General features: G+C 44.2%; 1 protein-coding gene and 1 pseudogene across 4 annotated transcripts in view; one reads left to right on the forward strand and one right to left on the reverse strand.

The window, feature by feature from the left end:
• The window catches only part of LOC135564968 (RNA-binding protein 25-like), a 14,368-nt pseudogene extending 7,415 nt beyond the window's left edge, over positions 1-6,953 (forward strand).
• cyth1a (cytohesin 1a) overlaps positions 1-26,294 on the reverse strand; it is a 141,814-nt gene that overhangs the window by 72,806 nt on the left and 42,714 nt on the right. Inside the window, exon 1 of one of the 4 annotated variants that reach the window (XM_065010678.1) lies at positions 22,399-22,655. The exons of 2 other annotated variants lie outside the window; for them this stretch is intronic. In XM_065010678.1, the coding sequence (XP_064866750.1) occupies positions 22,399-22,426 (28 nt within the window). In that variant the 5' untranslated portion in view covers positions 22,427-22,655. Of the gene's footprint in view, positions 1-13,548; positions 13,788-22,398; positions 22,656-26,294 lie in introns of those variants that run through there. One more of the 4 variants, XM_065010680.1, reaches the window with a different exon arrangement.

Here is a 26,294-nt window from a genome sequence, read left to right on the forward strand (position 1 = left end):
TGGCTGGGCTCCCTGCCTGTGCCATTAAACCCCTACAACTCATCCAGAACGCCGCAGCCCGTCTGGTGTTCAACCTTCCCAAGTTCTCTCACGTCACCCCGCTCCTCCGCTCTCTCCACTGGCTTCCAGTTGAAGCTCGCATCCGCTACAAGACCATGGTGCTTGCCTACGGAGCTGTGAGGGGAACGGCACCTCAGTACCTCCAGGCTCTGATCAGGCCCTACACCCAAACAAGGGCACTGCGTTCATCCACCTCTGGCCTGCTCGCCTCCCTACCACTGAGGAAGTACAGTTCCCGCTCAGCCCAGTCAAAACTGTTCGCTGCTCTGGCCCCCCAATGGTGGAACAAACTCCCTCACGACGCCAGGACAGCGGAGTCAATCACCACCTTCCGGAGACACCTGAAACCCCACCTCTTTAAGGAATACCTAGGATAGGATAAAGTAATCCTTCTCACCCCCCTTAAAAGATTTAGATGCACTATTGTAAAGTGGCTGTTCCACTGGATGTCATAAGGTGAATGCACCAATTTGTAAGTCGCTCTGGATAAGAGCGTCTGCTAAATGACTTAAATGTAAAAATGTTAAATGAGATAACAAAGTGACATCACATTCATCATTAGGTGGAGAACACAGAATCTCCCCTCTCTGTATCTCAGAAAAACCCTGCATTTACTGGAACAGTTCAATACATCGCCAGAGGTCAGAGGTCAGCGTGACGACAGCCAATCTCAGTCTCACAGTAGCCAACCAGAGGGAGAGGCCTGACAGAGCGTGGGATGAGAGAGACACGCCGCCCACGTCCTGTTTTCTAGGGCCTAGTACTGCCTGGAAAGCAGGCCATTCAGGGGAAACACACACACCTCAGGCTTACTGTTCACCCCTGCTGTGCTTGGCGCTGTGTCAGCACTCTCACAACCCATTATGTTTCCTCTGAAACTCTCCATAATAAAACAGTAACACTATCTACCAGGTAGAACAGCCGATAGAAACTAACTCTGTTGACAGTCCAAATATCTTGGCCACAGTAACACCATGGGCCTCTGGGTGGCTCACAGGAAGGTAGGGAGATAAACAGTGTCCAGCCGAAGAAAACTGTTCTGGCTCAGACATCAGATGTCTCTTTCACACTTTAGGGCCAACCCAAACCATACTGTTCTGGCTCAGGCATCAGATGTCTCTGTCACACTTTAGGGCCAACCCAAACCATACTGTTCTGGCTCAGACATCAGATGTGTCTTTCACACTTTAGGGCCAACCCAAACCATACTGTTCTGGCTCAGACATCAGATGTCTCTTTCACACTTTAGGGCCAACCCAAACCATACTGTTCTGGCTCAGACATCAGATGTCTCTTTCACACTTTAGGGCCAACCCAAACCATACTGTTCTGGCTCAGACATCAGATGTCTCTTTCACACTTTAGGGCCAACCCAAACCATACTGTTCTGGCTCAGACATCAGATGTCTCTTTCACACTTTAGGGCCAACCCAAACCATACTGTTCTGGCTCAGACATCAGATGTCTCTTTCACACTTTAGGGCCAACCCAAACCATACTGTTCTGGCTCAGACATCAGATGTCTCTTTCACACTTTAGGGCCAACCCAAACCATACTGTTCTGGCTCAGACATCAGATGTCTCTTTCACACTTTAGGGCCAACCCAAACCATACTGTTCTGGCTCAGACATCAGATGTCTCTTTCACACTTTAGGGCCAACCCAAACCATACTGTTCTGGCTCAGACATCAGATGTCTCTTTCACACTTTAGGGCCAACCCAAACCATACTGTTCTGGCACAGATCTTTCCACATTTTCCTTTTCATACCAGTTCCAGCAACTATGGTGGATGGTGGACACACAAACAGACCAGCTCAGTACAGCTTGGTTTGACTCAGTAATGGTGAAAAACCCATTACAGGAAGGTATCTCTTCAGGAACAGGGTTGGAGTTAAACCCTACAACAAGGTAACTCTCCAGGAACAGGGTTGGAGTTAAACCCTACAACAAGGTAACTCTCCAGGAACAGGGTTGGAGTTAAACCCTACAACAAGGTAACTCTCCAGGAACAGGGTTGGAGTTAAACCCTACAACAAGGTAACTCTCCAGGAACAGGGTTGGAGTTAAACCCTACAACACGGTAACTCTCCAGGAACAGGGTTGGAGTTAAACCCTACAAAAAGGTAACTCTCCAGGAACAGGTTTGGAGTTAAACCCTACAACACTGTAACTCTCCAGGAACAGGGTTGGAGTTAAACCCTACAACACGGTAACTCTCCAGGAACAGGGTTGGAGTTAAACCCTACAACACGGTATCTCTCCAGGAACAGGGTTGGAGTTAAACCTACTATAGACAATCCAGTGAATGACAAAGGGCTTCTAAAGAGAGGTCAGATGTCTGGTGCTGGTACACACTAATCTGGGGTTTGACCTGCCTCAGCTAGCGGCTGAGCTTCAGCTCTCCTTCTCACTGAGCCTAAATGAACCCTGATTTATAACTGACCCATTTATGTGGGTTGTTGTTTTATTTCCCAATAGACTTTGTCTCCAGTCAGACAGAGTTTTAGCTGCTATGTTGAGGAGCAGTTTGGTAAATGAGTCTGCAGTGTTATATGTAATGTACACAAACCTCAGTATTTGACAACTTCCTGCATGTGCAATACTGTGGACCACAATCCAATTCATCTCTCTCGCCCCCTCTCAGATTGCCATCTTGGAAGGAGAGATACCAAACGACTGGTTTCCAAATCACTGGAGAATCTCCTCAGGAAATCAGGAAATCAAAATTCCAAAGGACAGCTCAAAGGAAATCTCTCTCTCTCTCCTGATCTGATTTGACCTAGTTTGGAGGTTGAGCTCAAAAACGTGACGGCCAAAATAAGCCGCTGTGTTCGTTCAGTCCCAGGTCCCTCTCATTACACAGGACACATTCCTGGGGCAGTGGCGCTCTCTGTGTTCGTTCAGTCCCAGGTCCCTCTCATTACACAGGACACATTCCTGGGGCAGTGGCGCTCTCTGTGTTCGTTCAGTCCCAGGTCCCTCTCATTACATAGGACACATTCCTGGGGCAGTGGCGCTCTCTATGTTCGTTCAGTCCCAGGTCCCTCTCATTACATAGGACACATTCCTGGGGCAGTGGCGCTCTCTGTGTTCGTTCAGTCCCAGGTCCCTCTCATTACATAGGACACATTCCTGGGGCAGTGGCGCTCTCTGTGTTCGTTCAGTCCCAGGTCCCTCTCATTACATAGGACACATTCCTGGGGCAGTGGCGCTCTCTGGGGTCTTGTTGGACAGAAATCGTATGTACCCTGATACCACTGCCTGTACCCACCTAGAGGGGTACTGAGTGTGTAGTATACCCCAACCCAGAGGAGCACAGTCTCTCTCTCTCAGCACCACAACACCTGTCTAATGCTCTGATAGGCTTTACTGTAACCATATCAGACACATGGAAACTCCACTGATTGTGTTCCCTACAAGAGGGCAACAGCTGTGTGCTGACTGGGTGAATACTGTGTGTAGCCTAACATAGTTATGAAAAGAGATGTGAATACAGCAAATACTTGTACTATTGTGTGTGTAGGGAGGATGTGTAGTAATGTGTAGTAATCAGTAAGTGTGTAGTGAGGATGTGTAGTAATGTGTAGTAATCAGTAAGTGTGTAGTGAGGATGTGTAGTAATATGTAATAATCAGTAAGTGTGTAGTGAGGATGTGTAGTATCAGTAAGTGTGTAGTGAGGATGTGTAGTAATGTGTAGTAATCAGTAAGTGTTCCAGGGAGGATGTGTAGTAATGTGTAGTAATCAGTAAGTGTGTAGTGAGGATGTGTAGTAATCAGTAAGTGTTCCAGGGAGGATGTGTAGTAATGTGTAGTAATCAGTAAGTGTGTAGGGAGGATGTGTAGTAATCAGTAAGTGTGTAGTGAGGATGTGTAGTAATGTGTAGTAATCAGTAAGTGTTCCAGGGAGGATGTGTAGTAATGTGTAATAATCAGTAAGTGTGTAGTGAGGATGTGTAGTAATCAGTAAGTGTGTAGTGAGGATGTGTAGTAATGTGTAGTAATCAGTAAGTGTTCCAGGGAGGATGTGTAGTAATGTGTAGTAATCAGTAAGTGTGTAGGGAGGATGTGTAGTAATCAGTAAGTGTGTAGGGAGGATGTGTAGGGAGGATGTGTAGTAATGTGTAGTAATCAGTAAGTGTGTAGGGGATGTGATAATGTGTAGTAATCAGTAAGTGTGTAGGGAGGATGTGTAGTAATCAGTAAGTGTTCCAGGATGAGGAGGATGTGTAGTAATGTGTAGTAATCAGTAAGTGTTCCAGTGAGGATGTGTAATCAGTAATGTGTAGTAATCAGTAAGTGTTCCAGGGAGGATGTGTAGTAATGTGTAGTAATCAGTAAGTGTGTAGTGAGGATGTGTAGTAATGTGTAGTAATCAGTAAGTGTGTAGTGAGGATGTGTAGTAATGTGTAGTAATCAGTACGTGTGTAGTGAGGATGTGTAGTAATGTGTAGTAATCAGTACGTGTGTAGTGAGGATGTGTAGTAATGTGTAGTAATCAGTAAGTGTGTAGGGAGGATGTGTAGTAATGTGTAGTAATCAGTAAGTGTGTAGGGAGGATGTGTAGTAATCAGTAAGTGTGTAGTGAGGATGTGTAGTAATGTGTAGTAATCAGTAAGTGTTCCAGGGAGGATGTGTAGTAATGTGTAATAATCAGTAAGTGTGTAGTGAGGATGTGTAGTAATCAGTAAGTGTTCCAGGGAGGATGTGTAGTAATGTGTAGTAATCAGTAAGTGTGTAGGGAGGATGTGTAGTAATGTGTAGTAATCAATAAGTGTTCCAGGGAGGATGTGTAGTAATGTGTAGTAATCAGTAAGTGTTCCAGGGAGGATGTGTAGTAATGTGTAGTAATCAGTAAGTGTGTAGTGAGGATGTGTAGTAATGTGTAGTAATCAGTAAGTGTTCCAGGGAGGATGTGTAGTAATGTGTAGTAATCAGTAAGTGTGTAGGGAGGATGTGTAGTAATCAGTAAGTGTGTAGGGAGGATGTGTAGGGAGGATGTGTAGTAATGTGTAGTAATCAGTAAGTGTTCCAGGGAGGATGTGTAGTAATGTGTAGTAATCAGTAAGTGTGTAGGGAGGATGTGTAGTAATCAGTAAGTGTGTAGGGAGGATGTGTAGTAATCAGTAAGTGTGTAGGGGAGGATGTGTAGTAATGTGTAGTAATCAGTAAGTGTGTAGTGAGGATGTGTAGTAATGTGTAGTAATCAGTAAGTGTTCCAGGGAGGATGTGTAGTAATGTGTAGTAATCAGTAAGTGTGTAGTGAGGATGTGTAGTAATGTGTAGTAATCAGTACGTGTGTAGTGAGGATGTGTAGTAATGTGTAGTAATCAGTACGTGTGTAGTGAGGATGTGTAGTAATGTGTAGTAATCAGTAAGTGTGTAGGGAGGATGTGTAGTAATGTGTAGTAATCAGTAAGTGTGTAGGGAGGATGTGTAGTAATGTGTAGTAATCAGTAAGTGTTCCAGGGAGGATGTGTAGTAATGTGTAGTAATCAGTACGTGTGTAGTGAGGATGTGTAGTAATGTGTAGTAATCAGTAAGTGTGTAGTGAGGATGTGTAGTAATGTGTAGTAATCAGTACGTGTGTAGTGAGGATGTGTAGTAATGTGTAGTAATCAGTAAGTGTGTAGTGAGGATGTGTAGTATCAGTAAGTGTGTAGTGAGGATGTGTAGTAATGTGTAGTAATCAGTAAGTGTGTAGTGAGGATGTGTAGTAATGTGTAGTAATCAGTACGTGTGTAGTGAGGATGTGTAGTAATGTGTAGTAATCAGTAAGTGTGTAGTGAGGATGTGTAGTAATGTGTAGTAATCAGTAAGTGTTCCAGGGAGGATGTGTAGTAATGTGTAGTAATCAGTACGTGTGTAGGGAGGATGTGTAGTAATGTGTAGTAATCAGTAAGTGTGTAGTGAGGATGTGTAGTAATGTGTAGTAATCAGTAAGTGTTCCAGGGAGGATGTGTAGTAATGTGTAGTAATCGGTACGTGTTCCAGGAATAGACTCCTTTCATTATGCTGCTTAGTGTTTCTCCTCCATGGGTGCATCCCAAATGGCACCCTATTCCCTACACAGTGCACCCCTATCGACCCTAGCCAAAATTAGTGCACTTTAAAGGGCATAGGGTTCCATTTGGGACTGAACCATTATCTTTTCCATTGAACCAGCAGCACCCATCTGGCCTTTCAGAGTTCCATTAGACCTGATTACCCTCTTCCTCTCCTTTTCCCCCCTTACTCCTACTGTCCCATCTTATCTCCAAAATGCAATGTAACCACAGTGAGCCCTGGTCCTGTCTGTCTGTCTGTCATCCCCCTCTACCTCATGGCTTGTGCAGAAGGGGAGAGTAGAGAGCATCCATCCACCCCAGCTAAAAGCATAGCTAATGTCCAGTTCAGTACCCCTCCCCACCAAAAGTCTCTATAGAATTGCCTAAACCAATCAGGGAGCCTAGTGTCCAGCATGCTTCACTTCATGGTGAAACACAATGCATTTAAACAGATACATAGATAGACTCAGTCACAGCACACTAGCTACAGGTCTATTGATATGGGATCTCATTTACCAGAGCGGTTGTCTGCCTGAACAGGTGATTTATAAAGAGACGGGGCATTGCTCTTTAATCTCCACATCTCACTGGATCTCTTCAGTGGTGCAGCTATAGACTCCCTGTTCCCTCCCCTTCACATATTTTGGAAGAGAGGCCCAGTCCAACACATGCAAGCATCCACGGACACAGACAGACGCACACCCCCTGACAAGACCCCCTTTACAAGGCAGTCAGTCAGTCAGTCAGATGCAGACAACGTGGCACTGGGCACAGAGCCCAAAACACAGCCTCCTTCTTACCTACAGCCCACTGACCTTCAGGCTGACCTGTGTCACCTCTCGTAGACACACACTACCCTTTACTTCACCCTGTCATTCAGCACCGGACCGGACAGAACCACCATGATGATATCATCAGTTATGGACCACACAGAGACACAATGGACTCAGTCTCAACCTGGCCTGGTGAGGAGGTGGTAGGGAGGAGGAGAGGAGGAAGGGGAACAGGCTCTGTGTTTGTCTGGGGAGGTGTGGGACAGTGAATGGGTGGATGGCAGGAGAACACAGAAGCTGTGTGACGAGTCAGTGGGATGATCACAGATCCTCTGTGTGTAGATCAGAGTATGTCAGAGGAGAGAGGAGTGTAGCGTGCCCATTTTGGAGTGACTTTCCCAAAGGCAGGAGTGTCGGACATCTCGCCCGCTCCATTACCACTCCAGTACCGCTCCATTACAGCTCCATTGCTGCTCCATTACTGCTCCATTACAGCTCCATTACCACTCCATTGCTGCTCCATTACAGCTCCATTACAGCTCCAGTACAGCTCCATTACCACTCCATTACAGCTCCATTACAGCTCCATTACCACTCCATTACCACTCCATTACAGCTCCATTACAGCTCCATTACAGCTCCATTACCACTCCATTACAGCTCCATTACCACTCCATTACAGCTCCATTGCTGCTCCATTACTGCTCCATTACCACTCCATTACAGCTCCATTACAGCTCCATTACAGCTCCATTACCACTCCATTACAGCTCCATTACAGCTCCATTACAGCTCCATTACAGCTCCATTACAGCTCCATTACAGCTCCATTACAGCTCCATTACAGCTCCATTACTGCTCCATTACCGCTCCATTACCGCTCCATTACAGCTCCATTGCTGCTCCATTACAGCTCCATTACCACTCCATTACAGCTCCAGTACAGCTCCAGTACAGCTCCATTACCGCTCCATTACAGCTCCATTACCGCTCCATTACAGCTCCATTACCACTCCATTACAGATCCATTACCACTCCATTGCAGCTCCATTGCTGCTCCATTACCACTCCAGTACCGCTCCATTACAGCTCCATTGCTGCTCCATTACTGCTCCATTACAGCTCCATTACCACTCCATTACAGCTCCAGTACAGCTCCATTACCGCTCCATTACAGCTCCATTACCGCTCCATTACAGCTCCATTACCGCTCCATTACAGCTCCATTACCGCTCCATTACAGCTCCATTACCACTCCATTACAGCTCCATTGCTGCTTACTGCTCCATTACTGCTCCAGTACTGCTCCAGTACCACTCCATTGCCACTCCATTACAGCTCCATTACTGCTCCAGTACCGCTCCAGTACCGCTCACTTCACGAGCTCAGTGCATGCCCGGCCCAGCATGCACTGTGTGTGTGCTGCTGCAGCCCCGTGCTTTAGCTACTGTCACGGAGTTCACTAAATATTATCATAAAGAAACTGATAAAAACACACAGGTGAAAAATCAAGGTGACTTGAGGACCAAGATGAGGACCAAGAGAAAGAGAGGGAGTGTGGTGGTGTAGTGTCCACAACTAAAGAAGAGAGAGAGTGTGGTGATGTAGTGTCCACAACTAAAGAAGAGAGGGAGTGTGGTGGTGTAGTGTCCACAACTAAAGAAGAGAGGGAGTGTGGTGATGTAGTGTCCACAACTAAAGAAGAGAGAGAGTGTGGTGATGTAGTGTCCACAACTAAAGAAGAGAGGGAGTGTGGTGGTGTAGTGTCCACAACTAAAGAAGAGAGGGAGTGTGGTGATGTAGTGTCCACAACTAAAGAAGAGAGGAGTGTGGTGATGTAGTGTCCACAACTAAAGAAGAGAGGGAGTGTGGTGATGTAGTGTCCAAACTAAAGAAGAGAGGGAGTGTGGTGATGTAGTGTCCAAAACTAAAGAAGAGAGGGAGTGTGGTGATGTAGTGTCACAACTAAAGAAGAGAGGGAGTGTGGTGATGTAGTGTCCACAACTAAAGAAGAGAGGGAGTGTGGTGATGTAGTGTCCACAACTAAAGAAGAGAGGGAGTGTGGTGATGTAGTGTCCACAACTAAAGAAGAGAGGGAGTGTGGTGATGTAGTGTTCACAACTAAAGAAGAGAGGGAGTGTGGTGATGTAGTGTCCACAACTAAAGAAGAGAGGGAAAGAATCATTGTGGAATCATTGTGGAATCTGAAAAGGCATCCTGAAAGCATGATGGTGTACTTACTACGTGCTCATGTAAAAAGAAAGGAACGAGGTGGGTAGTTAACTATAACATTTCCCTTCTATTATCTATAAAATAGGCCTCAAATCCTTTACGCCGACTGACAAAAACAAGTATGCATCTCTGCCCAGCCTGGCAAGAGCAGCCCGAAGGTGTTATCATCCCCAGTGGCTCTGCCAGGTCTGAGAGGATGTTCTCCACTGCTGACCTGCTCTCCAGACACCATCACATGGGACTCTGGCCAAACACATGTTTCTAAAGATACATTTAAAGGCACTGTAGATGGAGCACAATAAGGCATTTATTTCATTTGTAAATAATTAGTAAGTCACAGTCTATATGTGTAATGTATAGAATATAATGATTGAATACAACTAAACGTTGTTTAAATGCTGAGTGCTTAATGTCCCTGACAGCTTAGTGTGTCACACTCCCAAATGCTTCCCTATGTATTTCTTTGTAGCTGTAGCCTTGAAATAATTGAAATAATACAGCTTAAATAATTCATTTTGGTTCCTTCTTCGTCTCCCTGTCTGGCTCCTGACCTATTTAGAGTGGTTATATGCTGTTTAATATGACATGTGGCCTATTTGAAATGATGAGCGCTTCTTACATTCACCTTTTCATGTTTTTCATTATAATAATTTTCATTCAAATCATATGGTTTGGTTTCAATACTTTAAAACCGAATGGTAGGTCCAGGTAAATAGGACCTACCATTCAGAAAAAATAGTTTAATTGTGAGTGTAATGAATGGAGTGAATTTGGAGCAGCAGTATTTTCCTGTGAGCGAGGAGAGGTTTTAAGAGGAGCGGATGGAAAGGACGTGAAGAGCACAAGCACCTCTCCATGAGGAGCTGGATTTCAGACCGCTCAACTCTGCTCACATGCTCTGCTTTAGAAGAACAGCCAGGACCGTGACATTCCTTCAACAAGGAAAGTTCCGTATCCTTGGCTCTAGGGGCTTTATTTTTCTCAGTCCCAGGAACAACTCCTAGCCTGGTCCCAGACTTGTTTATGCTGTAGAACCGTAGGAGACCATGAGACGATAGGAGCTGGCTATATAGCACAAACAGATCTGGGACCAGGCTATCAGTTCTGACCAAAACTGAAGCTGAATTCCTCCTGAAAAAACACCACCACCACTGTCTAAAGAACACCTACAGACCATGTTATTCTGTGGAATCATCTGCTGCCCTGGTATAACGGAGCAGAACCTGAACTATCCACCGTTCTACAACCTGGTCATAAACGCCTGGATGCTAACTGAACCTTTCACCTTTTATTAGCCTACCTAGATATTAGCCTACCTTTCACCTTTTATTAGCCTACCTAGATATTAGCCTACCTTTCACCTTTTATTAGCCTACCAAGATATTAGCCTACCTTTCACCTTTTATTAGCCTACCTAGATATTAGCCTACCTTTCACCTTTTATTAGCCTACCTTTCACCTTTTATTAGCCTACCTAGATATTAGCCTACCTTTCACCTTTTATTAGCCTACCAAGATATTAGCCTACCTTTCACCTTTTATTAGCCTACCTAGATATTAGCCTACCTTTCACCTTTTTATTAGCCTACCAAGATATTAACCTACCTTTCACCTTTTATTAGCCGACCCAAAAATAGGCCAATAAATATTTCCTTGCTCAAAACAGGACTGTATTGTATTGTATTGAGTAACAGGTCCATCCTTCATCAGACAGTATTTCAGTGCTCATGACAGGATAGTATTGTATTGAGTAGCAGGTCCATTCTTCATCAGACAGTATTTCAGTGCTCATAACAGGATCCCATTCTTCATCAGACAGTATTTCAGTGCTCATAACAGGATAGTTTGTATTGAGTAGCAGTCCATTCTTCATCAGCTATTTCAGTGCTCATAACAGGATAGTATTGTATTGAGTAACAGGTCCATTCTTCATCAGACAGTATTTCAGTGCTCATGACAGGATAGTATTGTATTGAGTAGCAGGTCCATTCTTCATCAGACAGTATTTCAGTGCTCATGACAGGATAGTATTGTATTGAGTAACAGGTCCATTCTTCATCAGACAGTATTTCAGTGCTCATGACAGGATAGTATTGTATTGAGTAGCAGGTCCATTCTTCATCCCAGTATTTCAGTGCTCATAACAGGATAGTATTGTATTGTATTGAGTAGCAGGTCCATTCTTCATCAGACAGTATTTCAGTGCTCATAACAGGATAGTATTGTATTGAGTAGCAGGTCCATTCTTCATCAGACAGTATTTCAGTGCTCATGACAGGATAGTATTGTATTGAGTAGCAGGTCCATTCTTCATCCCAGTATTTCAGTGCACATAACAGGATAGTATTGTATTGAGTAGCAGGTCCATCCTTCATCAGACAGAATTTCAGTGCTCATAACAGGATAGTATTGTATTGAGTAGCAGGTCCATCCTTCATCAGACAGTATTTCAGTGCTCATAACAGGATAGTATTGTATTGAGTAGCAGGTCCATCCTTCATCAGACAGTATTTCAGTGCTCATAACAGGATAGTATTGTATTGAGTAGCAGGTCCATCCTTCATCAGACAGTATTTCAGTGCTCATAACAGGATAGTATTGTATTGAGTAGCAGGTCCATCCTTCATCAGACAGAATTTCAGTGCTCATAACAGGATAGTATTGTATTGTATTGTATTGTATTGTATTGAGTAGCAGGTCCATTCTTCATCAGACAGTATTTCAGTGCTCATAACAGGATAGTATTGTATTGAGTAGCAGGTCCATTCTTCATCACAGTATTTCAGTGCTCATAACAGGATAGTATTGTATTGTATTGAGTAGCAGGTCCATTCTTCATCAGACAGTATTTCAGTGCTCATAACAGGATAGTATTGTATTGAGTAGCAGGTCCATTCTTCATCAGACAGTATTTCAGTGCTCATAACAGGATAGTATTGTATTGTATTGTAGCAGGTCCATCCTTCATCACAGTATTTCAGTGCTCATAACAGGATAGTATTGTATTGTGTAACAGGTCCATTCTTCATCACAGTATTTCAGTGCTCATAACAGGATAGTATTGTATTGTATTGTATTGAGTAGCAGGTCCATTCTTCATCAGACAGTATTTCAGTGCTCATAACAGGATAGTATTGTATTGAGTAGCAGGTCCATCCTTCATCAGACAGTATTTCAGTGCTCATAACAGGATAGTATTGTATTGTATTGTATTGTATTGTATTGTATTGAGTAGCAGGTCCATTCTTCATCAGACAGTATTTCAGTGCTCATAACAGGATAGTATTGTATTGAGTAGCAGGTCCATCCTTCATCACAGTATTTCAGTGCTCATAACAGGATAGTATTGTATTGAGTAGCAGGTCCATTCTTCATCAGACAGTATTTCAGTGCTCATAACAGGATAGTATTGTATTGTATTGTAGCAGGTCCATCCATCATCACAGTATTTCAGTGCTCATAACAGGATAGTATTGTATTGTGTAACAGGTCCATCCTTCATCACAGTATTTCAGTGCTCATAACAGGATAGTATTGTATTGTATTGTATTGTGTAACAGGTCTATCCTTCATCAGACAGTATTTCAGTGCTCATAACAGGATAGTATTGTATTGTATTGTATTGTGTAACAGGTCCATCCTTCATCAGACAGTATTTCAGTGCTCATAACAGGATAGTATTGTATTGTATTGTATTGTGTAACAGGTCCATCCTTCATCAGACAGTATTTCAGTGCTCATAACAGGATAGTATTGTATTGTATTGTATCCATCCTTCATCACAGTATTTCAGTGCTCATAACAGGATAGTATTGTATTGTATTGTATTGTGTAACAGGTCTATCCTTCATCAGACAGTATTTCAGTGCTCATAACAGGATAGTATTGTATTGTATTGTATTGTGTAACAGGTCTATCCTTCATCAGACAGTATTTCAGTGCTCATAACAGGATAGTATTGTATTGTATTGTGTAACAGGTCCATTCTTCATCAGACAGTATTTCAGTGCTCATAACAGAATAGTATTGTATTGTATTTTATTGTATTGAGTAGCAGGTCCATTCTTCATCAGACAGTATTTCAGTGCTCATAACAGAATAGTATTGTATTGATCTGACTTAGATGCATTATCTCCAGCCTGGCAGATGTTATTACTGCAGCAATGAAAATGGATTGTGTGTGTGTGTGTGTGTGTGTGTGTGTGTGTGTGTGTGTGTGTGTGTGAAAACAGACGCATGCGAACACATGCACACACAAACACGAATGAATGCAATCTCACACACACTTTAAAATTGTACAGAGTTCAATTCTGTATTTGCTTTTAAAGGAAAAGTGTACACAAACACACCCCACACAGACGCAATGAATTAAATGAAATGCTACAGACAGCTAATAATGACAATAATCACATTGTAACAAATCAAAATGACTAACCTGGGTGAACAATCCTTTAAAGTACGTCAGCTCCTGTCTTCCCCCTCTCCTATCCGTTGGGTACCTCGCTCTCCTCAATCAGCTAGTCCGCCTGTTAAGCCTAGCGACAGCATGGCCAGCGAAGGAGAGAGGGAGGGAGGCAGCCGGCTCCTCCAGCAGACCAGAAAGAGAGAGGTGCTGTCTGTCAACTCTACTGTACCACACAGAACTCACTATGCAGCCTGTCTGCTCCAAGCACACAGCCAGCCACAGTCCATCTGGAGAGAAACACTTATTCACACACCCTCCTCTCTCTCTCTCTCTCTCTCTTTCCCAACCCCATCCCTCCCTCCCCTCTTGCTCAGTCTCTCTCTCTCTCTCTCCCAACCCCATCTCTCCCTCCCCTCTTGCTCAGTCCCTCTCTCTCTCTCTCCCTCTCCCAACCCCATCCCTCCCTCCCCTCTTGCTCAGTCTCTCTCTCTCTCTCTCCCAACCCCATCCCTCCCTCCCCTCTTGCTCAGTCCTCTCTCTCTCTCCTCTGCCGTGGCTATCATTAACATAGAGGCTCCACCCAGTGGTCATCCTCTATTCCTTCTCTTCTTTTCATTTCTTCCCCCCACTCCCCCCACTCACACTGAAACACACACACTCGCACTGCAACGCACATTTGCACTGAAACACACACACACACACTCGCACTGAAACACACACTTGCACTGAAACACACACACACACACTCGCACTGAAACACACACACACTTGCACTGAAACACACACACTTGCACTGAAACACACACACACACAAACACACACACACACAGTTCTTCATCTGAGAAGGTAGTGTATTCCGGCATACCAAGCTCAGAGTTGTATTCAGATCTTAACAAGAGACCCTCAGACAAATATGGAGCCTTTCAACACAACAAACGTGACTGTTATGTATGAACGTATATTCCATGATGTCATTACACTGTACTGACAGTTATCAAAGTACAATCTCCGTAGCTATGACAACCTCCTACTCTGATACTGAGATGAAGAATACATGTACGAATACAAGAGGAATGGTTCTTGAAAGTGAATGCACAATGTCGTTGTTTGACTAGTGACTCTGTGAAGTCCTCTCTTACCATCTCTAGAGGGACAGTGGGTGGGCACTAGGCTACATGAGCTCTTGTTATGACTCAGGCTTATGAGTCTGGGCTTCTGTCACCAGTCACAGCTACATACTTCACCGTCTCAGAGAGCCACTACCTCAACGCCCAGAGTCTGAGAGCCACTACCTCAACGCCCAGAGTCTCAGAGAGCCACTACCTCAAAGCCCAGAGTCTGAGAGCCACTACCTCAAAGCCCAGAGTCTCAGAGAGCCACTACCTCAAAGCCCAGAGTCTCAGAGAGCCACTACCTCAAAGCCCAGAGTCTGAGAGCCACTACCTCAAAGCCCAGAGTCGCAGAGAGCCACTCACCTCAAAGCCACTACCTCAAAGCCCAGAGAGAGCCACTACCTCAAAGCCCAGAGAGCCACTACCTCAAAGCCCAGCAGAGAGCCACTACCTCAAAGCCCAGAGTCTCAGAGAGCCACTACCTCAAAGCCCAGAGTCTCAGAGAGCCACTACCTCAAAGCCCAGAGTCTGAGAGCCACTACCTCAATGCCCAGAGTCGCAGAGAGCCACTACCACAAAGCCCAGAGTCGCAGAGAGCCACTACCTCAAAGCCCAGAGAGCCACTACCTCAAAGCCCAGAGTCGCAGAGAGCCACTACCTCAAAGCCCAGAGTCTCAGAGAGCCACTACCTCAAAGCCCAGAGTCGCAGAGAGCCACTACCTCAAAGCCCAGAGTCTCAGAGAGCCACTACCTCAAAGCCCAGAGTCTGAGAGCCACTACCTCAAAGCCCAGAGTCTGAGAGCCACTACCTCAAAGCCCAGAGTCTGAGAGCCACTACCTCAAAGCCCAGAGTCTCAGAGAGCCACTACCTCAAAGCCAGTCACAGCTAGCCACTACCTCACCGAGTCTCAGAGCCACTACCTCAAAGCCCAGAGTCTCAGAGAGCCACTTCCTCAAAGCCCAGAGTCTGAGAGCCACTACCTCAAAGCCCAGAGTCTGAGAGCCACTACCTCAAAGCCCAGAGTCTCAGAGAGCCACTACCTCAAAGCCCAGAGTCTGAGAGCCACTACCTCAAAGCCCAGAGTCTCAGAGAGCCACTACCTCAAAGCCCAGAGTCTGAGAGCCACTACCTCAAAGCCCAGAGTCTCAGAGAGCCACTACCTCAAAGCCCAGAGTCTCAGAGAGCCACTACCTCAAAGCCCAGAGTCTCAGAGAGCCACTACCTCAAAGCCCAGAGTCTCAGAGAGCCACTACCTCAATGCCCAGAGTCTCAGAGAGCTACGGACCCTGGTACAAAGTAGAGCACTATAAGCCTGGGTGCCATTTGGGAGCAGCAAGAGTCTCACTTCCCCTTTCAGACAATAATACAGCTTTATAATAACAATACGTTAGCTAGTAGTTTGGATGAGACGACAACAACCTTAGTAAGTCGAAAATAATAATAAAACAACAAAAAAGCTGAAGTTTAAGTTCCTTGCTCAGAACATATGAAAGCTGGTGGTTCAATATTCCCACTTCTTCAATATTCCCAGTAAAGAAATATTAGGTTTCAGTTATTATAGGAATTATGAAGCGTCAACTATTTCTCTCTATACCATTTTGTATTTCATATACCTTTGACTATTGGATGTTCTAATAGGCACTTTAGTACTGCCAGCCTAATCTCTGGGTTCATAGGCTTGAAGTCATAAACAGCTGCTGGCAAACACAGTAAAGTGCTGTTTGAATGAATGCTTACGAGCCTGCTGCTGCCTACCACGGCTCAGTCAGACTGCTCTTTCAAATATCAAATCATAGACTTAATTATAATATAATAAACACAGAAATATGAGCCTTTGGTCATTAATATGTTCAAATCCAGAAACTATCATTTAGAAAACAAAACGTTTATTCTTTCAGTGAAATATGGAACCGTTCTGTATTTTATCTAATGGGTGGCAACCCTAAGTCTAAATGTTGCTGTTACATTGCACAACCTTCAATGTTATGTCATAATTATGTACAATTCTGGCAAATTAGTTCGCAACGAGCCGGGCGGCCCAAACTGTTGCATAAACCCTGACTCTGTGTGCAATGAACGCAAGAGAAGTGACACAATTTCCCTAGTTAATATTGCAGGTTTAAAAAAATGTACTTCTGTGTATTGATTTTAAGAAAGGCATTGATGTTCATGGTTGTGCTTTTTTCACGAATGCACCTTTGTTAAATCATCACCCGTTTGGTGAAGTAGGCTGTGATTGGATGATAAATGAACAGGCACCGCATTGATTATATGCAACGCTGGACAAGCTAGTTAAACTAGTAATATCATCAACCATGTGTAGTTAACTAGTGATTATGTTAAGATTGTTTTTATAAGATCAGTTTAATGCTAGCTAGCAACTTACCTTGGCTCCTTGCTGCACTCGTGTAACAGGTAGTCAGCCTGCCACGCAGTCTCCTCGTGGAGAGCAATGTAACCGATTAACGATTATTATGAAAACGGCCCTAATTAATCGGCCATGCCGGTCGACCTCTACTAGACACATTGAGATGATGAAAACAGTTACATCCCAACGTTGATATAAAGGCTCCTACAGTGGTAGGAAGACAGACCCTTCTGGGACCTACATCATCAATAGCTAGTCATTAACCCCCTAGGATCTCTCCCTTAAAGGGAACCTTCACCAGGTTTCTACTTTATATTCATCATCTCCAGCACCACCCCAACATCAACATCTGTGAAAATGACAGGGTTCTATGTTTTGTGGTAAAAACGATAGAGGAAGATGAGTGTTTCCAATGACATCATCGGTGTGCATCGTGTCATTTTGACCAATTGTGAGACGGCATGTTGATGTCATTGGAAACACTATCTTCCTGTTTTTTTACTACAAAACACAGAAACGTGCCACTTTCACATATGGTGATGTTGTGGTGGTGCTGGAGATGAATATAAAGATTCCCTTTAAGGTTAACAGGATCATACAGATCGACTCCCTAGCTAGAGACGTGGTCTCATGATCCAGCCCATGTGGTTTCAACTGGGCCAGGGGAAATGACTCTAGCTGACCTATGAGAAAGGAACTTCTAAAGGTGTGTGTTTATACGCATGCACGTGTGTGCTTCCATGCAAGCCCTTACGCGCGTGTGTGTGTGTGTGTGTGTGTGTGTCATTGTCAGCACAAGGCAGAGAGAGGAGCTGGTGGTTTTTATAGTAAGTGTGCTGTATAGGCCTAGAGATGGAGCTCAGCTCACACATGTATACAGGTTCCAGCGGCTGGGAACCAGTACTGTGCTCTGGTACAGGGGGAGTAGGGGTTCAACCGGTGCTGTGCTCTGGTACAGGGGGAGTAGGGGTTCAACTGGTGCTGTGCTCTGGTACAGGGGGAGTAGGGGTTCAACCGGTGCTGTGCTCTGGTACAGGGGGAGTAGGGGTTCAACCGGTGCTGTGCTCTGGTACAGGGGGAGTAGGGGTTCAACCGGTGCTGTGCTCTGGTACAGGGGGAGCAACCGGTGCTGTGCTCTGGTACAGGGGAAGGGTTCAACCGGTGCCCTACTCTGATACAGGGGGAGTAGGGGTTCAACCGGTGCTGTGCTCTGGTACAGGGGGAGCAGCAGTTGAACCGGTGCTGTGCTCTGGTACAGGGGGAGCAGCAGTTGAACCGGTGCCCTACTCTGGTACAGGGGGAGCAGCAGTTAAACCGGTGCTGTTCTCTGGTACAGGGGGAGCAGCAGTTGAACCGGTGCTGTTCTCTGGTACAGGGGGAGGAGCAGTTGAACCGGTGCTGTGCTCTGGTACAAGGGGAGGAGCAGTTGAACCGGTGCTGTGCTCTGGTACAGGGGAGGAGCAGTTGAACCGGTGCTGTGCTCTGGTACAGGGGGAGCAGCAGTTGAACCGGTGCTGTGCTCTGGTACAGGGGGAGTAGGGGTTCAACCGGTGCCCTACTCTGGTACAGGGGGAAGAGCAATAGACTGGGCCTCTCTGCTAAACCAACACACACAACATAAACATCCTGAAATCCTGGTAGTGGTGGGTTGTGAAGGAGTAGGGTGAAGTTGACCTATACACTGATCATTTCCCTCACTAATGGTTAAGGTTAGGATTGAGGGAGGGGAAGCTGATCCTAGATCTGCACCAAGGGGAAGCGTCACCATATACCTACAACAGCCATCTTTGCTCCATGTTGATGCTGAAGCCCCTGATGCCTCGTCATACTGTCAACATCCCCACTGGCATTGTAGGCCGTCCACACCAGTAGCTGACACAGAGCCAGCCACACACACAGTGGTTGTCACACAAGACAGACACGCACACACTATCCCACCCACCCGGGGTGTGTGTGTGTGTGTGTGTGTGTGTGTGTGTGTGTGTGTGTGTGTGTGTGTGTACCCCCCTCCAACACAGACACACACGTCACTTCCTGCCAGGCTCATTGGGAGCTCTGCTGGCTTCCTGTTGTGGCCGTTTCTCACAGCTCTAGGGCAGAGAGAAAGCGCAGAGTGAGCGGCAGTCAGTCAACGCCCTGACTGTGGGAAAGGTGTAGTACACCCCAACACAACCTCCTCCTCCTTCATGACCACAGTCCTCCACCCTCCACTCTGAGGAGCAGGACCTTTTTTGTTTTCCACTGTCCACACTTGCAAATGACGTAGGATCAAGAAATGGGTTGTGTATTGTTTGCTAGTATAATGGAACATAGGCTGAGATGCATCATCTCCAGACTATAGCCATTAGTCAGACTGACCCCAAAGCCAAGCAACGATGCTTCACACAGCTGTCTGGGACACCATCATCACATAGCTTCCATCTCTAACATTGTTCCTATGGTCTCTCTTTCTCCTGCTCCCTTTAATACTCTCTATTTCACACAGAGACACACAGAGACACACAGAGACACACAGAGACACACAGAGACACACAGGAGACACAGGAGACACACACGGAGACACACAGGAGACACACAGACACAGAGACACACAGAGACACAGAGACACACACAGAGTAATCTATTATTCCAGTCACATTACCGAGCACACAATAGAGATCCCATCAGTGAATACTATGGGTAGGCACTCTAGCATGTACAGCTCTATATGTAATAGATCAAAAAAACATCCTTTCACTTTAACCTCCCTCCCCCACAGCCCAAACAAATCAAGTTCCTAAAAGTACACAACCAAAGCATGGGCAGCCCAGCCACAACATTTGAATGGCACATTTTCAGAGTTCTTGAAATGCGTCGCTACAGAGGTCACAACAAAACTGACTGTTAGCAGCAGCACTGCAGCCGTTACAGTCTGTAACACAGGGACCCCATCAACAGCACTGATCAGTGACTTCTGCTGTTATGACAAACAGTCAACCTGTTGCAACCTGTTCTAGAACTGTAGAAGACAGAGAGAGAGAGAGGAAGGAAGGAAGGAAGGAAAGAGATGGCTTGGTTCCGCTGAGCCCGCCTGCGTCCAATGTGACTGCCAGAGAGAAAGGGGCCACTCCTGGGGAAATGTTATCAGCACAGTAACCAGGCCTAGAGACAGAGAGTCCAAATGGTACCCGATGCCCTATTTAGTTCACTCACAAAACTAATATTAGACAGCAAGGCTCTTGATTCGGAGGGGATTCTCTGCTCTTACCAAGAGGAGCTTGATTGCAAGAAGCTAACCACTTAGCTAGATAAATAGCTACTAAGTTAGTAAACCACAAATGAACAACTGCAGAGCATTGAGCACATTCTAGACAGTTAACTTAATAGTTAGAAGATATCTAGCTGGCAAACATTTAGTTGTGAATTCCATACTGTAACTAAATCATCTGGCATGTGGCATACTGTCAGTCAGAGGGGTTCAGACAGTCAGTCATTCAGAATGGTTCAGTCAGTCAGAGGGGTTCACAGTAGAGGTCAACAGATTAAAATCGGCATGGCCGACTAATTTGGGCCGACTTCAAGTTTTCATAACAATCGATAATCTGCCTTTTTGGAAGCCGATTACATTGCTCTCCACGAGGAAACGGCTTGGCAGGCTGACCACCTGTTACGCGAGTGCAGCATCAAAAGGACCTTGTGGCTTCAAGGAGCCAAGGTAAGCTGCTAGCTAGCATTAAACTTATCTTATAAAAAACAATCATTCTTCAGATAATAACTAGTTAACTACACATGGTTGATGATATTACTAGTTTATCTAGCTTGTCCTGCGTTGCATATAATCAATGTGGTGCATGTTAATTTATCATCGAATCACAGCCTACTTCACCAAACAGGTGATGATGATTTAACAAAGCACATTCGCGAAAAAAGCACAATCATTGCAATAATGTACCAAAACCATAAACATCAATGTCTTTCTTAAAATCAATACAAAATAAGATATATTTTAAACCTGTATATGTAGTTGAAATAAATGTCATGTTAGCAGGCAATATTAACTAGGGAAATTGTCACTTCTCTTGCGTTCAGTGCAAGCAGAGTCAGGGTATATGCTAAAACTGCGAATTATAACGACCCACAGTCTCACCAAACCATAGATGAAAAGAACATTAAACAATACAGGCAACATGAAGGCCTCCTCTTTTCACTACAGACATCAAAGGCGACAGGGTCTTTTATAGGAAAATGACACATTTAATGGTTATGACTAATGGTAATTGCTAGCCTAATAAGAGGGGGATCTTGCTTAAAGAAAGAAGCATTGACTGAAATTACACCCAAAGAACAATATGGCTGATCTCTTTAGAATGTGTGGTGGTATTTAACATGAAGTTGCTCTTCTAAAACTGTGATTGCTCTTGTAATAACATTGCATTAACATTGTGATGTATTAGTAATGGCATTTAATGGAGCGGGTTTGTTATTACCCAGGTGGAATAATCCTAACTCCTCTTGTGTAATTACTAAAACTACTCAACTCCATTACAAAGCAATTACCATGACAACAAAAACATGAATGCAATATTGTTACTAAAGTACTGAGCATTATTACACAGATATAAGATCACTTTAGGCTCTTGCTAAGTGTTACTGAACGTGCCAACTGTCTACTTTGGTAATGAAACTGCAGGGCTGCAGACAAACACCTGTTGCTAGTGAACAGACCCTTATAGTGATTCATTCACTGTAAAGTGACACTAAACACAAAAACACAACAGTTGAACAGCAAGATCCTGTTCAACCAGAATAATACATCAAATGTGCTGGTAATCTATAGATTCACAACGCATTATGTGTTTTACAATGCATCCCTGTAACTAATGTTACAATGTGTCAAGCATGGAAATAGGCCTACATTATTTATTCAGGAAAAATGAGGCTGTCCCTCTACTATTATTGTAGAAATACATTGAAGGTCTCTAAATTAAATAATACATGGCTAATAAATAACATAACCTCAAAATAACAAATGTGTGAGACAACTGATATAAGAAACGGAATCTATTGACAATGAATATGATCATAACCCCAACAACTTTCCTTAGAATAGTAGGCTGCATGGAATTTGTTTTCAGGACTATGTAAATCAGTGGCATTCCGGGAGGAACTGTTTCTTAGTCAACTTAGTAAGTAAACATTGTAAGCACGGCCACCCGATCGCCGACTCAGAGTAGAAGACATTTTGTGGGTGAGTTCTCACGCTCACCACCAAAGCTCATTACAGACTAAACTTCTGAGCTCTCTGAATCATTTCGTAAAACACAGAATTGAATCGGCTATCTATTGACAACAAGTGAGCAAACTTTGCGAATACATTTCAGATCAGAATAATATTTTTCTCACTATGTAGTATAACTTACCGACTCCGTCTTCCGATTTGAGAACCATTTTCCGGTCTAGTAGGCTATTCCAAATGAGTGGGTGCTTCAAAGTTTTCACCGCTCACCTTGCGGATACGAAACCAATGCTATTTAAACGGTTAATTGAATAACTTTTACTATTATGTAATGGATTCACGTCTATAAAACACGGTATCTGATGGGTTCAAAGGAAGGGAGTTAGCAGTTGAAGGGAGTGGTTTCGCGTACTTTGACAAGCCAATCTGTATCTGCGCAGCAGTGACTCTGTTCGGGAAGAGGCGCGGCAAATGGCACGCACGTCTTTGCGTAATGCGCAGTATAATCACAGAGCTTCTAACCCAGGGAACACTGGTGAAACAGACCAGGCCGAGTTTTGGGGTTTGAGAAGTCAATGAGAGAAAGGAAACATTCTTCCTTCGTTGTTCATTTTCTCGCAATCGAAAGGCACAACCTAGATGCGAGCCAATATATTAAGGAGTTGAACATGCCATTACTCCAACCGCGTGAAAGTGACATACTGGCACGTTTTAATTTTTGTCAAAAACAACTTTATATCGAAGGAGTGCCAATGTTTTGACGCCCTGCACATGCGCAGTTTGGCGTTAGACCCGATGACACGTTTATGGGCATGAGCTTGGCTAGCCAACGTCACAAGTGTGATCAGCGATTTCTATTTCTATTTCTATTTTACCTTGACTAACCTGTACCCCCGCACTATGACCCAGTACTGGTACGCCCTGTATATGGCCTCATTGTTATTTTATAATAATTTTACTTTAGTTTATTAGGTAAATATTTTCTTAACTCTTTCTTTAACTGCACTGTTGGTTAAGGGCTTGTAAGTAAGCATTTCATGGTAAGGTCTACCTACACATGTTGTATTCGGCACATGTGACAAATAAAGTTTGATTTGAACAAAACGTATAAGATCTCCTAAACCGGTGTTAACTACAGACCTTATTTTCAGTGTTTTTCCAAAAACCCTCCAAAAACGCCATTCATTTCCCCATAGGCTTTATTCAATGAACCATGAGAGTTATTTCCTACAAAAAGACGCCATTACTATTTCACTCTATTCCGACCTGTTGCCTTGTTAAACTGAGATCAGGCGGACCTGCACACACACACCCTGCTGTTGTTGGGAGGAAAACAGGCAGCAGAGTTGAGTGGTGGTGGAGGCAGGGAAAGAGATTGACACACAGATAGTGCAGCACATTGGCAATCTGTGCAATATCGCTGCCTTCAACACTCCACCACATCCGTCAGACTCAAATCGGAGGTGTGTGTGTGTGTGTGTGGCCACATAGGTCGACTTCAGAATACTGCAACTCTACCTCACAATACAATGAGACAATAAACAGGAACACAAACTATCGGTGCCTTGAATGAAAAGTAAAGAAATTACTTTTTCATTGTTAGCCTACTTATAATGTAGGCCCTTGTTTGTGGCAGTATTATGCCAAAGAGAGATACATAACCATACAGTATTTTAAGTTATTTTATTAGTTATTAGTAAATTAAACAGGTTAATGAGCACAGACACAGAAACCTGCCCAAAATTGTCAGATTCCAGCGTGATGAAATGCCCTGGCCGATTTCTGGTCCCAGTCTGCCCTTGGCCTAGGCCCTATGCTGTCATTCACATCTCATCATAGTGACAGTCACCCGATACTATAGGCTAATTACTCTTACAAACTGGTTGTGCCATAACACAGTTCAGTTGCACAACACATTCTACAACATTAATGCAACTTTTTGTAACACTTGGGTGTAATTCTTTACTCCTGTGTGTACAGTTGAAGTTGGAAGTTTACATACACTTAGGTTGGAGTCAATCAATCTCGTTTTTCAACCACTCCACAAATGTCTTGTTAACAAACTATAGTTTTGTCAAGTCTGTTAGGACATCTACTTTGTGACACAAGTCATTTTGCAACAATTGTTTCCTGACAGATTATTTCACTTGTAATTCACTGTTTCACAATTCCAGTGGGTCAGAAGTTTACATACACTAAGTTGACTGTGCCTTTAAACAGCTTGGAAAATTCCAGAAAATGATGTCATGGCTTTAGAAGCTTTGGATAGGCTAATTGACATCATTTGAGTCAATTGGAGGTGTATCTGTGGATGTATTTCAAGGCCTAACTTCAAACTCAGTGCCTCTTTGCTTCACATCGTGGGAAAATCAAAACAAATCAGCCAAGACCTCAGAATTTCTTTTTTAAGACCTACAGAAGTCTGGTTCATCTTTGGGAGACATTTCTAAATGCCTGAAGGTACCCCGTTCATCTGTACAAACAATAGTACGCAAGTATAAACACCATGGAACCACGCAGCCGTCATACCGCTCAGGGAGGAGACGCGTTCGGTCTCCTAGAGATGAACGTATTTTTGTGCGTAAAGTGCAAATCAATCCCAGAACAACAGAAAAGGATCTTGTGAAGATGCTGGAGGAAACAGGCACAAGAATATCTATAACCACAGTAAAACGAGTCCTATATTGACAAAACCTGAAAGGCCGCTCAGCAAGGAAGAAGCCACGGCTCCAAAACCGCCATAAAAAAAGTCAGACTATGGTTTGCAACTGCACATGGGGACAAAGATCATACTTTTTGGAGAAATGTCCTCTGGTCTGATGAAACAAAAATATAACTGTTTGGCCATAATGACCATCAACAGGTTTGGAGGAAAAAGGGGGAGGCTTGCAAGCCGAAGAACACCATCTCAACAGTGAAACACGGGGGTGGCAGCATCATGCTGTGGGGGTGCTTTGCTGCAGGAGGGACTGGTGCGCTTCACAAAATAGATGGCATCATGAGGTAGGAAAATTATGTGGATATATTTGAAGCAACATGTCAAGACATCAGTCAGGAAGTTAAAGCTTGGTCGAAAATGGGTCTTCCAAATGGACAATGACCCCAAGCATACTTCCAAAGTTGTGGAAAAATGGCCTAAGGACAACAAAGTCAAGGTATTGGAGTGGCCATCACAAAGAGGTCCGCTCAATCCCATGTGGGCAGAACTGAAAAAGCGTGTGCGGTCAAGGAGGCCTACAAACCTGACTCAGTTACACCAGCTCTGTCAGGAGGAATGGGCCAAAATTCAACCAGCTTATTGTGGGAAGCTTGTGGAAGGCTACCCGAAACTTTTAACCCAAGTTAAACAATTTAAAGGCAATGCTACCAAATACTAATTGAGTGTAGGTAAACTTATGACCCACTGGGAATGTGATGAAATAAATAAAATCTGAAATAAATCACTCTCTCTTATTCTGACATTTCATTGCTCAAATAAAAGTGGTGATCCTAAATGACCTAAGACCTAAGACCTAAGAATTGTTACTGGGATTAAATGTCAGGAATTGTGAAAAACTGAGTGTATTTGGCTAAGGTGTATGTAAACGTCCAACTTCAACTGTACATATAGGGTATGAGCCTTCATAATGCCTGTATAATATGTTGTATCTACACTGCAATGGCTGTTATTTATTTAACCTTTATTTAACTAGGCAAGTCAGTTAAGAACAAATTCTTATTTACAATGACGGCCTACCCTGGTCAAACCCTAACCCAGCCAAACCCTAACGCTGGGCCAATTGTGTGCCGCCCTATGGGACTACCAATCACGACCAGTTGTGATGCAGCCTGGATTCAAACCAGGGTCTATAGTGACGCCTCTAGCACTGAGATGCAGCGCCTTAGACCGCTGCGCCACTCGGGAGCCCAAATGAGGGGTCATACATGCTTATTACAAGTCTTACATTGCATTACACCTGTTTCCTACTGTTACTCAACTGGTCTTGTAGCAATATTGGTAAGAAGTCATCTCTGTGGCATCTTTTTCTCTGTAGCTCTACAGAGGTTTACTGGGCTTGGATCAGTCCGCTGACATCTTCA

This window comes from Oncorhynchus nerka, linkage group LG26, assembly GCF_034236695.1.
Source record: "Oncorhynchus nerka isolate Pitt River linkage group LG26, Oner_Uvic_2.0, whole genome shotgun sequence".
NCBI lineage: Eukaryota > Metazoa > Chordata > Actinopteri > Salmoniformes > Salmonidae > Oncorhynchus > Oncorhynchus nerka.